This window comes from Polypterus senegalus, chromosome 16 (genome assembly GCF_016835505.1).
Source record: "Polypterus senegalus isolate Bchr_013 chromosome 16, ASM1683550v1, whole genome shotgun sequence".
Lineage (NCBI taxonomy): Eukaryota > Metazoa > Chordata > Cladistia > Polypteriformes > Polypteridae > Polypterus > Polypterus senegalus.
Window position 1 is genome coordinate 23,185,025 of NC_053169.1, and position 15,000 is coordinate 23,200,024.

At 39.2% G+C, this 15,000-nt stretch overlaps 1 protein-coding gene across 2 annotated transcripts in view; it reads left to right on the top strand.

Moving 5' to 3' along the window:
* Positions 1-15,000, top strand: part of LOC120516330 (zinc finger CCCH domain-containing protein 6) — a 59,619-nt gene that overhangs the window by 15,746 nt on the left and 28,873 nt on the right. For both annotated transcript variants that reach the window (XM_039737927.1, XM_039737928.1), the window contains exons 4-5: positions 2,349-2,583; positions 3,242-3,375. In XM_039737927.1, the coding sequence (XP_039593861.1) occupies positions 2,349-2,583; positions 3,242-3,375 (369 nt within the window). The remainder of the gene's footprint in view (positions 1-2,348; positions 2,584-3,241; positions 3,376-15,000) is intronic.

The window sequence follows — 15,000 nt, forward strand, 5'->3', positions numbered from 1 at the left end:
ACACCCTTGCCCCTAATAGCGAGTGTTACCTCCTTTGGCTGAAATAACTGCAGTGAGACGGTTCTTGTAGCCATCTACCAGTCTTCGACATCGGTCTGAGGAAATTTTACCCCACTCCTCAATGCAGAACTTTTTCAGCTGTGAGATGTTTGAGGGGTTTCTTGCACGTACAGCCCTTTTCAAGTCACCCCACAGCATCTCAATGGGATTCAAATCTGGACTTTGACTTGGCCATTCCAGGACTCTCCATTTCTTCTTTTTCAGCCAATCTTTGGTTGATTTACTAGTATGTTTTGGGTCATTGTCATGTTGCATGGTCCAGTTCCGCTTCAGCTTTAATTTTCTAACTGATGGTCTCACATGTTCTTCAAGCACCTTCTGATACACAGTAGAATTCATCGTGGATTCTATGATGGTGAGCTGACCAGGTCCTGCTGCAGCAAAGCAGCCCCAAACCATGACACTTCCACCTCCATGCTTCACAGTTGGTATGAGGTTCTTTTCTTGGAATGCTGTGTTTGGTTTACGCCAAACATGTCCTCTGCTGTTGTGTCCAAATAATTCAATTTTGGACTCATCTGTCCAAAGAACATTATTCCAGAAGTCCTGGTCTTTGTCAACTTTATCTCTGGCAAATGTCAGTCTGGCCTCGATGTTTCTCTTGGAAAGCAAAGGTTTCCTCCTTGCACACCTCCCATGCAAGTTAAACTTGTACAGTCTCTTTCTGATTGTAGAGGCATGTACTTCTACATCAACAGTAGCCAGAGCCTGCTGTAGTTCTCGAGATGACACTTTAGGGTTTTTGGAGACCTCTTTTAGCATCTTGCGGTCTGCTCTTGGGGTGAACTTGCTGGGGCGACCAGTCCTGGGCATGTTGGCAGTTGTTTTGAAAGCCCTCCACTTGTAGACTATCTTCCGGACAGTGGAATGGCTGATTTCAAAATCTTTGAGATCTTTTAAATCCCTTCCCAGACTCATAGGCTGCTACAATCTTTTTTCTGAAGTCCTCTGACAGCTCTTTTGTTCTCACCATGGTGCTCACTCTCACTTCAACAGTCAGGAGCACACCAAACTAAATGTCTGAGGTTTAAATAGGGCAAGCCTCATTCAACATGCAGAGTAACGATCTACTAATTATGTGCACCTGGTGTGATATACCTGTGTGAGATCTGAGCCAATTTAAGAGGGAATACATGTGAGGGTGTCCTATCTTTTTCCTCAGTTAGAATAGGCATTTTTGTAGAATGACATTTACAGAAGATCTTGAAAAGACTTTTCTTCAGTTTTCTTTGTTTAGTTGGATTACTTTAATCTCTCTGTATTGTTGAAACGGAGATGAAATAACCATTTATTAAAAATGTTACAAAAAACCACATGCTTTCAAAGGGTGTCCTAATGTTTTCACATGACTGTATACACACACATACATACATACATACTTACATACATACACACACATATATAATTTGTGTGTGTGTATGTATGTATGTGTGTGTATATATTATGTAAATAGGTATGTGTATATATATGTGTATATGTAGATATGTATATACTGTATATATATGAAGATATGCATGTGTATATATATGTATATATATATGTATGTATGTGTGTATATATATATATATATAATATATATGTAGACTAAAAACGATTATAACAGCAGCAATCCAAGCTGTGAGAAAACACTAAAAAGGAGGCGTGTCAGACGTCGTGGTACATTTTCTGATGCAGCTGGATGAAAACAACTTCGTGACACTGCGTCCAAATACACAAAACAATTACTTTGACAGTCATGTTAACGTTATTTTCAAAATTTTCCTTTTCCTTTTTACTTCTTTAACACACTACTTCTCAGCTGCGAAGCGTGAGTATTTTGCTAGTCTATAATATATGTGTCAACAATCTGAATTAGAAGCTTGCATCTGATCTGAGGGAATTCAAGTAATAATTTTTGCAGTCTTTACTATCCCACTGTAACTTTTTAACCTATCAATTCTAATGTTTTGCTGCAATAAGAAATACATGGTCATCTAGTAACAGTAAGAGTTGGTTCTGTAATAAATTTTAATTTCTGCATACAATTGCTGTATCTCCAACCAAATATTTTACAGTGGTTTTGGTGTCAGCGTATATTTTATTACTCAACAACATTTCTTCCTTCTAGCACACTTAAATGTATTGTTGATACCTTTCATTTATTGAAAATAGCAAGTTCTTTTTTTATTTCTTGGAAAAAGAAAACTCAAAAATTTACAAAGTAGATAGCCCCTCTTACTTTTCACAAATTGATGAAAACATGTTTTTCTCAAGAGAATTTGCACTGATAATCTTTTTTTTCCCCTTAGCATTGTCAATCCAGTGGAGGATACCCTAAGATCAAGAAGCTCACTATAAGTAAAAATAACGACTTTGATAAATTCAGTGACTACAGTGAAGAAAAATATGATTATGAAGAGGAGAATGATTTTGCGGATGAACTCAACCAATATAGACAAGCGAAAGAAGCTTCAGCCCCAAACCCTCCAAAAGGACCACCAAAGGGGCAGATGAGGAAACAAAACATGAAAGGAGTGCAGAAAGGTAGTTCTCTTTACATATTGTTTTGTCTGAGTCATAAAGAGCATTTCATTTTGAATTTAACTTGTTTTAAAATTATTTTTAATGAATACTAAAGCCATATTTATATGTAAAATGTACAAAAAAGTTGTAGCAGCTTTTTATAGTCTTAATGCATGCATTTGCATGATGTCTGGACTTGAACCAGTACATGGTTAATTAACCAATAGATGTTAAAATTATGAGTGTGGTTGATTTTCATTATTCATAATAAGGGGTTAAAACTCTTGGAAAGACAGCAGTGTCTATTTTTAATTTACTCAAGCTTTTAATTACATACTAGTCTTATTTTGTCTCATCTTCTACATTTATATGTGGCTTAAAGCCAAATACATACCTTGTGTTTTATATTAATTTTGATCAAGTAAAATTGCATTATGTCAATTGAGTGTGCTGTGGTAATTTTGGTATGCTCTCATGTTAAAATCTGCAGATGATAGCCCTAATTGGATAAGGAGTTCAGTTAAATCTCTTCCACAGTTTCCTAATTAATGGTGTACCAGAAATGGAAATCAGTATATACTGTAACATTCCTATCACCCGCAAGTATGTTACCCTTACTGTATTCATATTTAAATAGTAATTTAAATATTCTATATAATTTTCCATAATTGTTTTTTAGGAGCTGCACAGAAAAGTAAAGGACGGGGAGTGGGACGTGGGCGTGGAGTCCTGAAAAATAAGAAGCAGAAAGGCAAAAACTGGGGCAGGGGGAGAGGAAGGGGCACTGACCAAGGTGGAGAATGCTCAGTTGAGGTGAGTAATATATATATATATATATATATATATCCAGTATTTGAGCACAGTAAGATACAACAAAGTACATTCAAGCATGCACCCTGACATTTTTGGAGGCGTGAGATAAGATAGGTTGAGCCAGCAATCCAGTACTTGGAGCCAGTAGTCCATAGTCCAATATATTATAAAAAGCAATGCATGGTAAAAGTCACTTGTACATTTCTCTGTTGAAATACAAGTGAAACAGAATTACATAATCCCTCCTCTTATAGGACAGATAAGACTACTCTCACCTCTGCAATATTTTCCTAGTCTTTTTAGGAAATTTCTAAATATCCTTAAACCATATGAGACATATAATGTGCTAGTCTATCTTGGGTCTCCTCCTGAGTTTTCCCAGTGAACCATGCCTGATATGCTATTCCTAGGAAGCATCCTGTGGTCATCCTCACTAAATGCTAAACCCACTGTACATAGAATCAACTGGTCTTCTCCAAAGTCCTTCCATATTGCTGACCTCTTTACCTTTTTACAGTGAGCAACCCCAGTTTTGGTCATTTTTACTTGGAGTGTCATGAGAGCATGAGTATAGGTGAGTCTGAGGGTGATATCTGTCCGGGAGATTAAAAACCTAATCTGAGGACTAAGGCTTCCACTTCAGCAGCACAATCTGATAGAACAGCTATAAAAGTTTGTCTCCTACACCCTTCTGTTTGTCATTCTCATAATAACTCACTTCCAAACTAAATTTACTTAATATATTTTACTTTTTTTTTTAAACATGACATTAGAAAAAATGTTTATGATCATATTTATTAAATTAGAAATGATGACTATCAGCATTACTATACAGTCACTCTGTTCCTGTGACGTTGTGAACTCCAGTTATAAATTATAAAATTACTAGCCATGTCATCTGTCTGAGACAAATTCTAGAATTATTTAAAATGTTTGCTATCTCTTGCCTTACACGTACTTTCAGCTCCTTTCCCATGCTTTTGTGTGTCTGAACCTCTTTTCACTGGCACACCCTCTTTCAAGTATGTTCCCGTAAAGCCTGCTTCTCAGACTCTTATCATTATTTAAAGGTGCTTTTCTTGCCTCCTCTCTGGTTTTATACTTTCCATCTTTGAAGACAGCTCTCTCAGCGTGCACCTTTACTCCCCCTCGTGTCTCATACTCGCACTAATTTCATTGTGTCATCAAAGCCAAAATGACCAATCAGATTTCTTTGAAACTAGAAAACTAGGAACTAGACACACATACCTTAGTGTTTTTTATACAGTAGATGTTCCCAGTTAAATTCAAGATTGTGACCTTAATTTAATTTTAAGAAATGTAGGAAACAGTTAAATGAATTGTAACAAACAGCATATCATAAATGTATAATTATATACACTTAAATAAATCTTAAAAGGCTGAACACAATATTTATAGATGTAATAGTCCATACTCTGTGTAATTAGTAATTACTATATATATATCAGTTGCCTCACATTTTTATGCAATCTTTTTGTTCAACCCACTGAATTAAAGCTGAAAGTCTGCACTTCAACTGCATCTGAGTTGTTACATTTAAAATTCATTATGGTAAAGTACAGAACCAATATTAGAAAAAAGTTGTCTCTGTCCAAATATTTATGGACCTAACTGTATATATATGTGTGTGTGTATATATATATATGTATATATACTGCTCAAAAGAATTAAAGGAACACTTTTTAATCAGAGTATAGCATAAAGTCAATGAAACTTATGGGATATTAATCTGGTCAGTTAAGTAGCAGAGGGGTTGTTAATCAGTTTCAGCTGCTGTGGTGTTAATGAAATTAACAACAGATGCACTAGAGGGGCAACAATGAGATGACCCCCAAAACAGGAATGGTTTAACAGGTGGAGGCCACTGACATTTTACCCTCCTCATCTTTTCTGACTGTTTCTTCACTAGTTTTGCATTTGGCTACAGTCAGTGTCACTACTGGTAGCATGAGGCGATACCTGGACCCTACAGAGGTTGCACAGGTAGTCCAACTTCTCCAGGATGGCACGTCAATACGTGTCATTGCCAGAAGGTTTGCTGTGTCTCCCTGCACAGTCTCAAGGGCATGGAGGAGATTCTAGGAGACAAGTAGTTACTCTAGGAGAGCTGGAGAGGTCCATAGAAGGTCCATAACCCATCAGCAGGACCAGTATCTGCTCCTTTGGGCAAGGAGGAACAGGATGAGCACTGCCAGAGCCCTACAAAATGACCTCCAGCAGGCCACTGGTGTGAATGTCTCCGACCAAACAACCAGAAAGACTTCATGAGGGTGACCCAAGGGCCCCATGTCCTCTAATGGGCCCTGAGCTCACTGCCCATCAGCATGCAGCTCGATTGGCATTCGCCATAGAATACCAGAATTGGCAGATGCACCACTGGTGCCCTGTGCTTTTTACAGATGAGAGCAGGTTCACCCTGAGCACGTGACAGAAGTGAAAGGGTCTGGAGAAGCCATGGAGAACATTATGCTGCCTGTAACATCATTCAGCATGAGCAGTTTGGTGGTGGGTTAATGATTGTCTGGGGAGGCATATCCATGGAGGGTCACACAGACCGCTACAGGCTCGACAAAGGCACATTGGCTGCCATTAGGTATCAGGGTGAAATCCTTGGACCCATTGTCAGACCCTATGCTGGTAAAGTGGCTCCTGGTGCACGACAATTCCTGGCCTCATGTGGTGAGAGTATGCAGGCAGTTCCTGGAGGATGAAGGAATTGATACAATTGACTGGCCACCACAATTTCCTGACCTAAATCCAATAGAACACCTCTGGGACATTGTTTTGGTCCATCCAATGCCACCAGGTTGCACCTCAGACTGTCCAGGAGCTCAGTGATGCCCTGGTCCAGATCTGGGAGGGGATCCCCCACAACACCATCTGTCATCTCATTAGAAGCATGCTGTCGTTGTTGCTGATGTTGTCAGGCATGTATACAAGAACACAGGGGCTATACAAAGTGCTGTGTACAATTTTGAGTTGCTGCAATTAAATTTTGGCAAAATGGACTAGCCTGCCACATAATTTTTCACTCTGATTTTTGGGGCGCCTTTGAATTCAGGGCTCTGTAGGTTGATCATTTTCATTTCCATCAAACGATGTAGCATCCTTTCTTTCCTAACACATTACCCAGTCTATGTCAGTATAGATATCCAGGAGGATTTCTTTTTCCCATTGAGATCTAATGTGTTTTCAAAGTGTTCCTTTAATTTTTTTGAGCAGTTTATATATATATATATATATATATATATATATATATATATATATATATATATATATATATATATATATATATATATATAAAAACTGCAAAATTTGGATGTGGTTAACAAAATGCCTATTTTCATAGTTTAAACCATAAATATGCCCCCAAAACACTTTAATTTCAAAATCAGCTTAATACATTACCTAAAAGAAAAGACTGTAAGGTAAACCTGTATACTGTACTGCTATGTCTCCCGCAGTGCTAGAATGTAAAATACTGATGTTACTGCTGTATGTACTGTAATTCATGCAAGCGCGTTTTCATTGGCAGAAGCCTTCGATGGTGCAGCTCATTTCGGTGGCATCTTGAGGGTTTAACCCTTTAACTGCGACATACTTGGGCATTAATGCATCCCTGGACGCCAAATACTTTTTTGCTACACTTTAAGTAAACGTCACAATTAAAGAAAAAGTGAAATTTTAATGGAACACATTATTTTCATGCAAAGAGCATCACAATTACTGCAAAACAATTATCATTTTACACACTGCTAATGAACTGTAAAAACTTTTAAAAACTACTAGAACAATATGTACAAAGTGCAACTGACACCATGGAGGAAAAAAAAAAATCACTGAGCCAACTGCGCTTGATCAGGCTGCATGCAAGCACACAGAAGTAAGTGCTGATGCTCTCAGGCTCGTCTAGTGCAGTGGCTCAATCCCAGGGACAGTGAGGCTTGCAGGGTGTCACGCTTGGGTCACAGGATTGCACAGAAACACAGGAGATTGTAGAGACAGGAACTTTATTCAAACACTTCAATCAAACATGTCTATTTCAGAAGAAAAAGGAGCTCAGTATGCAGTTAGTTATCGATTAAACAATAGACAAACATCATAGGGGAGCACAACCCCCAACAGGAGCAGAGAATGTCTGGGGGAGGAGAGAGAAACAAAGCAATCAGCCAGAAAGGACAGGTACGGCTCAGGCTTTTAAATAAGGATAGTGTCGAGTGAGAAGATGGTGATTTATTTATTTTTATGGTGGAGATTCCAGCCTTGTCCCGACATGCGTCCATTTACAAACAGAGACAAAAACGAAGCAAACCGGTAATTAAACAGCAAATAAAGAATGTAATGAAAACAAATGAAATAAGAAAACAACGGTACCACCCCTGTTCCCCTTATGATGATTACACATTAAATACAACAAAGCACAAACAAAACACACAAAGTAAATCATGAAAATGTTCATGGAAAACAGCAACGGATGAAATGTAATGATGAAAATAGATAGTCCTGAGATCCGCATGTTGATTGGGATTGTACAGAAAGTCCTACCGGTAGTTCCAGAAATGGTGAAGACGGGTGGATGGGTTCAGGAGCGCTCCTTTCTTTGCAGGATGGCCATGAATCCACTTACAGTCCTCATGTATACAGGCAGACAATCCAGATGCACGAAACGATCTAGTACAAAATGAATAAGTACAGGTAATCCAACAGAGGGCAGACAGACAGGAACTTGAAACACAAATTACAAAAACTTTTTTTCTTTGCTTTCGGTCACCAGTCCCCTTTTTAAAAGCTGCGCTGACATCCTTTGACCTCAACAGCCCCAGCACCCTCAGCAGAAAACTAGTCAGAGCTACTACAAGGACTGCTAGAAGCTGCAGTTTCAAATTCTTATGGCTACTTTCACCATCCCATGTCGCGGTTCTCTCTACAATACAGTATTGCCACGTAAAAAGCCATAAAAATCTTGGGGTTTCCGGCCCCATATACTGTAGAAAATAATTTGAAATATGAAAAAACAACAGTCAAAGTCAGTACACATTTGTACCATACAGTTGACATTCAAAAATGGCGGAGTGGGAAAATTTATGAAGAGGGACCGGAAGTAGAGAGGTATGCTGGGAAGGAGCCGAGATGAATGGTGGGATTGCTGACGTCATCAGGAGTTGACAGAGGAAGGGCGGAAGTAGCGGTGCATGGGTATTGAGTCAGGCAGATTCATGGCGGCAGTGCGGCTTTCTTTCTGTAGGAAATAAAGAGAGAAAGGTTAGTACCCCGCCATTCCCTTCTGGCATACGAGTTTATGATACCGTTTAGGTCCGTCCGCGGCCCCCTACTTGCACATGCTTGACAATATATACCTACCTACCAGTAACAGCGTACTGCTTGATAACGTGCAGTGAATCCACTTGACTTGAACATTCCTAGTTTTCATCCTCTTTCTCTGTATGTTTATCATTCGTTTGCTCAGAGGTTGATGCGCTTGTTGCTTCCTGAGCAGCACTTCTTTTCTCCACCCTAGCAGCCCGCTGATTCTCTTCTTTCGTTGGGATCTTTTCACGTTAAAACTGATTAAGTTAGTTTTTGTGTTGCAATTACTTAGTACGTTTTTCTTAATTTTTTACTTAAGCTGGTAATTTAATCATTCTTGAGGCAGATTGAAGACTTAAGACATGAAGAGGTAGAGGAAGTGACCACGAAGGTGGTAGGGAATGAGAACGATGCACAGCCACCCTGCTGCACGCTGCCGAGAGTTCTACTATAAAATAAAATAAAAATAAAAAGAGTAATAAAAATCGTCACCTGAAAGCGGATAGTAGACGTCACGTAGTATATGTGTACCAAATATCAGGTCAATAGGTGAAAAGGTTTTGCGAGCGACAGGTGATTTAAAATCCTGGACAGACAAACAGAACACCCACAGTATCTATACTAATAAAAGGCAAAGCCCTCACTCACTCACTCACTCACTCACTCACTCACTCACTCACTCACTCACTCACTCACTCACTCACTCACTCACTCACTCACTCACTCACTCACTCACTCACTCACTCACTCACTCACTCACTCACTCACTCACTCACTCACTCACTCACTCACTCACTCACTCACTCACTCACTTCCCGTGTAGGTAGAAGGCTGAAATTTGGCAGGCTTATTCCTTACAGCTTACTTACAAAAGTTGGGCAGGTTTCATTTCGAAATTCTACGCGTAAGGGTCATAACTGGAACCTATTTTTCTACATATAATGTAATGGAGTTGAGTTAGAGATGGCCGTGGGGGGCGGAGTTTCGTGTGACATCATCACGCCTCCTATGTAAGTACATAAGAACAAGGAAGAACTCCAAACAGAGATGAGCACAAAACGCCATTTCACAATTGAGAAGGCAGAAAAACATTATGAAGCAAATGATGCATACAAGCATATTCATAAGTACAGCTACTGCGGAAACAAAGCACGGCGTGAACCGTAAGTTTATATTAAATTAAGTTCATAGACAGGCTGCCACTAGCATTTGTAATTTAGTGCCTGCCCATATAAGGCCGTCCATCAGCGGCAATCCAATACAAACACTGCCGGTAAATATTCACGTGTGAAGGACTGTGCTTATGCAGAGGAAGATGAGATGGTCAGGGTGGTGTTTGGCACAAACTCAGCGAAACTGCGAGAGAAACTTTTAAGTGCCGGGTCTTAGCTGACATTACACGAGATGGCACCAGCACAGCTGGGAACCTTCGATGCAAGAACACCAAGCGGCTCACGTGAACTGGACGCAGTGCACAGACAAAAGCAACAGTTCCAAAGAGTGCTGAACAAAAACCGAATTACACAATTGAGAAGGCAGCAAAAAAATATGAAGCGTCTGATACATAGAATCATATTCATAAGTGCAGCTACTGCGGAAACAAAGCACACGGTGGAAAAAGTGAATGTCCCGCTAAAGGAAGACAGTGTTAAAAAACCGTGCATGCAGTTTGTCACATCTCAGATAAAGAGGAAGACGAGCTGTTTATTGATGCAGTAAGAAACTAATCGATGAATGAAACCTCTTATCTTTACAACGATTGACAAACACAGAATGTAACTTGAACACAACACATCGTACAAATACGACCCTGATTGAAAGAAATAATGATAATCAAATCCTTGATGACAGCAACATTCAATAACACTCCCAAAACAATTACTGTATATTGACAATCATGTTACGTTATTTTTAAAATGTTCCCTTTTTCATAACTTCTACTTCTCCACTGCGATACGCGGGTATATATATAAATGTATATATATACCCCGATCTACAGTACATACTCGCATAGACAAGCCACACGCTGTGGCTAATTGTAGAGTCTTCGCATCTAATGCCGACATTCGAGGTTCGATTCCGAGAGGATGCACTGAGTATGTACGCTACCCGATTCATTTTACCTTCGCATCTCCTTGGTTTGGGATGTATGAAAAAATATTCGGTTAACGCAGAATCATGTTACGTTATTTTTAAAATGTTTCCCTTTATTAGCACAAGCACAGCTGAGAAGCTTCGATGCATGTACTCCATAACGCGTTAAAAAAATAACGCATTTAATCACACTTTCAATTCCAAGCAAACGGGAACTTTTGTCAATGCATGATTTCCTGGTACATCCATTACACTGATGCACACATCACAGCTACAAAAATGTTAGAGTCGGAATAAAGCGAAGCCTTGATAAAAGCATGGTTTTGTGCACACTGAAAAGCAAGCAAAATTAGATGCATTACAGAAAGCGGACTTTGTGGCTCTTACTGGGGATCATTGGATTTCCGTGACCGTTAGTAATTCTGATTACATCTAATTACAAAATGTTCAATGAACTCACTGTTTTAGCCTAATGTACAAAATAATTTTGGCTAAGGTTACTCAGAGTTTAAAGATTAAGTTGGTGTAATTACCTTTTATGTTTCTGACTTATTTTTTTAAGAAGAAAAACTGCACTTTATGTTGAAATTTTGGTTATTATTATTTAAAGACAATACTATTCTGAAAATCTACTTAAAGTACTTAAACTACCACTTTATATTTAAGTCTGCCCAATTTTAACCAGGGATGATATTTTTGTTTCTGTTTTGAATTCAAATGCAGTTTAAAGGCTTTTTTTTTCCAGAAATTAAAACAGCTTCAGTTTACAATATTCATGTACATGTCTATTATTTGATTCTGTCGCCCACTAAAACACTTTTAAATTAAAAAAAACATTTGCGATTTGGGGCAAATTTACGTGTGCGATTACATACGATTAATCAAGATTAATTCTTACACAGCCTCTAATTAATTGGATTAATTTTTTTAGTCGAGTCCCACCCCTAATATATATATATATGTGGATATATATATGTAGATTTGTATATACACTCACCTAAAGGATTATTAGGAACACCATACTAATACGGTGTTTGACTCCCTTTCGCCTTCAGAACTGCCTTAATTCTACGTGGCATTGATTCAACAAGGTGCTGAAAGCATTCTTTAGAAATGTTGGCCCATATTGATAGGATAGCATCTTGCAGTTGATGGAGATTTGTGGGATGCACATCCAGGGCACGAAGCTCCCGTTCCACCACATCCCAAAGATGCTCTATTGGGTTGAGATCTGGTGACTGTGGGGGCCATTTTAGTACAGTGAACTCATTGTCATGTTCAAGAAACCAATTTGAAATGATTCGAGCTTTGTGACATGGTGCATTATCCTGCTGGAAGTAGCCATCAGAGGATGGGTACATGGTGGTCATGAAGGGATGGACATGGTCAGAAACAATGCTCAGGTAGCTCGTGGCATTTAAACGATGCCCAATTGGCACTAAGGGGCCTAATGTGTGCCAAGAAAACATCCCCCACACCATTACACCACCACCACCAGCCTGCACAGTGGTAACAAGGCATGATGGATCCATGTTCTCATTCTGTTTACGCCAAATTCTGACTCTACCATTTGAATGTCTCAACAGAAATCGAGACTCATCAGACCAGGCAACATTTTTCCAGTCTTCAACTGTCCAATTTTGGTGAGCTTGTGCAAATTGTAGCCTCTTTTTCCTATTTGTAGTGGAGATGAGTGGTACCCGGTGGGGTCTTCTGCTGTTGTAGCCCATCCGCCTCAAGGTTGTGCGTGTTGTGGCTTCACAAATGCTTTGCTGCATACCTCGGTTGTAACAAGTGGTTATTTCAGTCAAAGTTGCCCTTCTATCAGCTTGAATCAGTTGGCTTATTCTCCTTTAACCTCTAGCATCAACAAGGCATTTTTGCCCACAGGACTGCCGCATACTGGATGTTTTTCCCTATTCACACCATTCTTTGTAAACCCTAGAAATGGTTGTGCGTGAACATCCCAGTAACTGAGCAGATTGTGAAATACTCAGACCGGCCCGTCTGGCACTAACAACCATGCCACGCTCAAAATTGCTTAAATCACCTTTCTTTCCCATTCTGACATTCAGTTTGGAGATCAGGAGATTATCTTGACCAGGACCACACCCCTAAATGCATTGAAGCAACTGCCATGTAATTGGTTGATTAGATAATTGCATTAATGAGAAATTGAACAGGTGTTCCTAATAATCCTTTAGGTGAGTGTATATGTGTATATACAGTATATATGTAGATATGTATATGTGTATATACAGTATGTATATATATATATGTGTGTGTGTGTATATACAGTATGTGTATATATGTATATGTATATATATGTATGTGTGTATATGTATATATATACATACATACATATATATACATACATATATATATATCTATACTAATAAAAGGCAAAGCACTCACTCACTCACTCACTCACTCACTCACTGACTCATCACTAATTCTCCAACTTCCCGTGTGGGTGGAAGGCTGAAATTTGGCAGGTTCATTCCTTACAGCTTCCTTACAAAAGTTGGGCAGGTTTTATATCGAAATTCTACGCGTAATGGTCATAACTGGAAGCAGTTTTTCTCCATTTACTGTAATGGAGATGAGCTTCAACGCCGTATGGAGTTTCGTGTGACATCATCACACCTCCCACGTAATCACGCAGTACATAGAAAACCAGGAAGACCTCAAAAAAGCTCTTAAGAAAACATGCATTATATAATTGAGAATGCAGCGAAACAATAAGAAGCGAGCGAGTGACATATACAACCATATTCATGAGTTCTGCTACTTCGGAAACAAAGCACGATGTAAACCTACACTTTAAATTAAGCTCATAGACAGGCTGCCGCTGGCGTTTGTAATTTAGTGCCCACCCATATAAGGCCGTCCGTCAGCGGCAATCCACTAGCAAACTGCCACGGGTAAATATTCACGGGTGAAGGACTGTGCTTATGGAGAGGAAGATGAGATGGTCAGGGTGGTGTTTGACACAAACTCAGCGAAACTGCGAGAGAAAGTTTTAAGTGCCAGGACTAAGGTAACATTAAATACAGCCATGGACATAGCACGAGATGGCACCAGCACAGCTGGGAACCTTCGATGCATGTACACCGAGCGGCTCACGTGAACTGACGCAGTGCACAGATAAAAAGCAACAGTTCCAAAGAGGGCTGAACAAAAACCGAATTACACCATTGAAAAGGCAGCAAAAAATATGAAGCGTTTGATACATACAAGCATATTCATAAATCCAACTACTGCGGAAACAAAGCACACGTGGAAAAAGTCAATGTCCTGCTAAAGGAAGACAGTGTAAAAAAAACCCGTGCATGCAGTTTGTCACATCTCAGATAAAGAGGAAGACGAGCTGTTTATTGATGCAGTAAGAAACTAATCGATGAATGAAACCTCTTATCTTTACAACGATTGACAAACACGGAATGTAACTTGAACACAACACATCGTACAAATACGACCCTGATTGAAAGAAATAATGATAATCAAATCCTTGATGACAGCAACATTCAATAACACTCACAAAACAAATACTGTATATTGACAATCATGTTACGTTATTTTTAAAATGTTCCTTTTCATAACTTCTACTTCTCCACTGCGATACGCGGGTATATATATAAATGTATATATATACCCCGATCTACAGTACATACTCGCATAGACAAGCCACACGCTGTGGCAATTGTAGAGTCTTAAGCCTCTAATGCCGACATTCGAGGTTCGATTCCCGAGAGGGGATGCACTGAGTATGTACGCGCGCTACCCGATTCATTTTACCTTCGCATCTCCTTGGTTTGGGACGTATGAAAAAATATTCGGTTAACGCAGAATCATGTTACTTTATTTTTAAAATGTTTCCCTTTATTAGCACAAGCACAGCTGAGAAGGTTCGATGCATGTACTCCATAACGCGTTAAAAAAATAACGCATTTAATCACACTTTCAATTCCAAGCAAACGGGAACTTTTGTCAATGCATGATTTCCTGGTACATCCATTACACTGATGCACACATCACAGCTACAAAAATGTTAGAGTCGGAATAAAGCGAAGCCTTGATAAAAGCATGGTTTTGTGCACACTGAAAAGCAAGCAAAATTAGATGCATTACAGAAAGCGGACTTTGTGGCTCTTACTGGGGATCATTGGATTTCCGTGACCGTTAGTAATTCTGATTACATCT